Source organism: Momordica charantia (assembly GCF_013281855.1).
Source record: "Momordica charantia cultivar OHB3-1 chromosome 10 unlocalized genomic scaffold, Mcharantia_2.0 BLBB01000010.1, whole genome shotgun sequence".
Classification (NCBI taxonomy): domain Eukaryota; kingdom Viridiplantae; phylum Streptophyta; class Magnoliopsida; order Cucurbitales; family Cucurbitaceae; genus Momordica; species Momordica charantia.
Genome location: NW_028275158.1, coordinates 660,360 through 662,236, shown reverse-complemented (window position 1 = coordinate 662,236; position 1,877 = coordinate 660,360). Strand labels below are relative to the sequence as shown.

The 1,877-nt window shown below is 41.0% G+C and overlaps 1 protein-coding gene across 1 annotated transcript; it reads right to left on the bottom strand.

The window, feature by feature from the left end:
- On the bottom strand, nucleotides 1–1,328 carry MAKR5 (membrane-associated kinase regulator). Its single transcript, XM_022285182.2, has 2 exons — nucleotides 449–1,328; nucleotides 1–338 (listed from the first exon to the last, which is right to left on the bottom strand). Exons 1-2 carry the CDS (start codon nucleotides 1,284–1,286, stop codon nucleotides 226–228), a joined length of 951 nt encoding a protein of 316 aa, XP_022140874.1. The 5' UTR covers nucleotides 1,287–1,328; the 3' UTR covers nucleotides 1–225.
- Nucleotides 1,329–1,877: the final 549 nt, after the last annotated feature.

Sequence of the window (1,877 nt, the reverse complement as noted above, 5' to 3'; positions counted from 1 at the left end):
TAAAAAGAAAATAGAAATGGTTCATTACATTCATCATTTAACTATTATTTACCAAATAGTAAATACACCTGCATCCAACTCGCCCACTATCAGACTCACTGAGTCACTGTTTATCATTTCTAAGAAAAGAAAAAACGAAAACTGTCCTGCACTGCCTAATTCAGTTTGCTTTTCATCTTTTTACAGCAAAACCCAAAAAACGTTCAACTCTCTCTCTATCTCTCTTCAATGTCGTTCTCCTTGTTCGGCTTCTGAGAAAACATCTTTTCCCGCCTTCAGCTTCTGCAAATCGCCAGTCTCGAATAGTAGGTTATCGTCACACGTTCCATCAACATCGTCTGAAATTTCGATTGAAATGATCGTTAGATTGTTGCAGATATTCAAAGTCATAACAGATTTGAGAGCATGAAAAAAACGTTCCGAGATTTTGCTTTAATTTGGATCTTACCTCTGGTAGCACTGAACGACCTCTTGCAATGCAAAATGGCGCTCTCGATCCCGTCGTGTTGCTGCAAAAGCGAATCGTCTCGCCGATTCGTCGGCGATACAGCCATTCCAGTCGCCGATGATGACGATTTACTCTTCCCGAGGCGCCTGCAAACCACTCGGATGCCGATCGAAATGTTCCTCTGCTTCTCATCCATCGATGACGCCGCCGCAGGAGATGAAACCGGCGACGCTCTGTAGTTATGTCTCCTCGAAACCTTCACATACAGAGGCTTGATTAATTTCAGATACTTCTGCATTCCTTCGCCGGAGAATCTTTTCGACTGACGCTCAGATGCGTCCATCCGATTGTTGTTTCTGGAACTGCTTACTCTGCTGAGTTTGAAGGCGAAGCGTTTGCTTTCTGTGTTCTGTAGTTTGAGAGACGACGGCGACTCTGTTTCGTCCATCTTCTGTTTCGCCATTAATTTCGGCTTCTTGAACAAGGAAATCGAGAGTCTCGGGGCCGATTTGAGAAGCGGAACTGGAACCGGAGACTCTGGCTTTGAACTGAGATCGATCGGAAGGATTTTTCGTTTCGAGATAAGATCAGAATGAGAGAGGAGAAGACCTGGCTGCTCGAAACAGAGCCCGTTTTGGCCCGAGCGAGTCAGGTTCTTGGAGTCGGAAGATTTGCTGGTTTCTGAGGGAGGAGGAGAGATGAAATCCAAGTCGAAGAATGAATCTTCGTCCTGATCGTCGCCATAGAAATGAGAGCGAATCATAGGATATGCAGTTTCAACGATGGAGGAGAAATGAGCGTAGAGATTATGGAGCTTGACGAAGTCGAGAGCTTCCATGGCGGTGAGGGGATGGAGAGAATCACAAATGGGACGATGGGGCTTGGCTTTGGTGGGTTTTATAGAGCGGTCGTGTGTGGAGGAGAGGGACCGGCGAACACGTGCCTGACCCTGAAAATAACATAAAAACCTTTTTCTCCAAGAAATTGTATTTCCTTCTATTTAATTTAACCGCAATACATTTGGCTCTTTTATTATTATTATTATTATTATTATTATTGATATATGAGAAACTTTATTTTCTCCTTTTTCTTTTTGCGTTAAAAAACTTAAAAAACTTATGAGGTAAAGATTTTCAACCTTGACATTTTCGGTTAAAACCGAAAATGTTTTAATCCATTGAGTTATGTTCAATTTGGTGAGTATCGAGATATGTGGATACCAATAATTAAAAAATTGTAGGAATTTAATATTCTAAATAGGTGCTACTATAGAAGAAAATTTTTCTTAAATTTAAATATTAGTTGAGTTGTCAACCTAAGTATACCTTAACTGGTTAACATATATTCCTCATAAAAATAAAGTGGGCTTCGGTCTCCTATCTCCATCCCCACATATTGTTGTATTAAAAAAATTACTAGTTTGGTCAGT

Excerpts from the sequence above, each read along its gene's own strand:
- MAKR5 (XM_022285182.2), bottom strand. The coding sequence starts at position 1,286 with ATGGAAGCTCTCGACTTCGTCAAGCTCCATAATCTCTACGCTCATTTC. Across the intron at positions 339-448 it reads GTCGTTCAGTGCTACCAGAG|ACGATGTTGATGGAACGTGT; the intron begins GTAAGATCCAAA and ends TCGAAATTTCAG.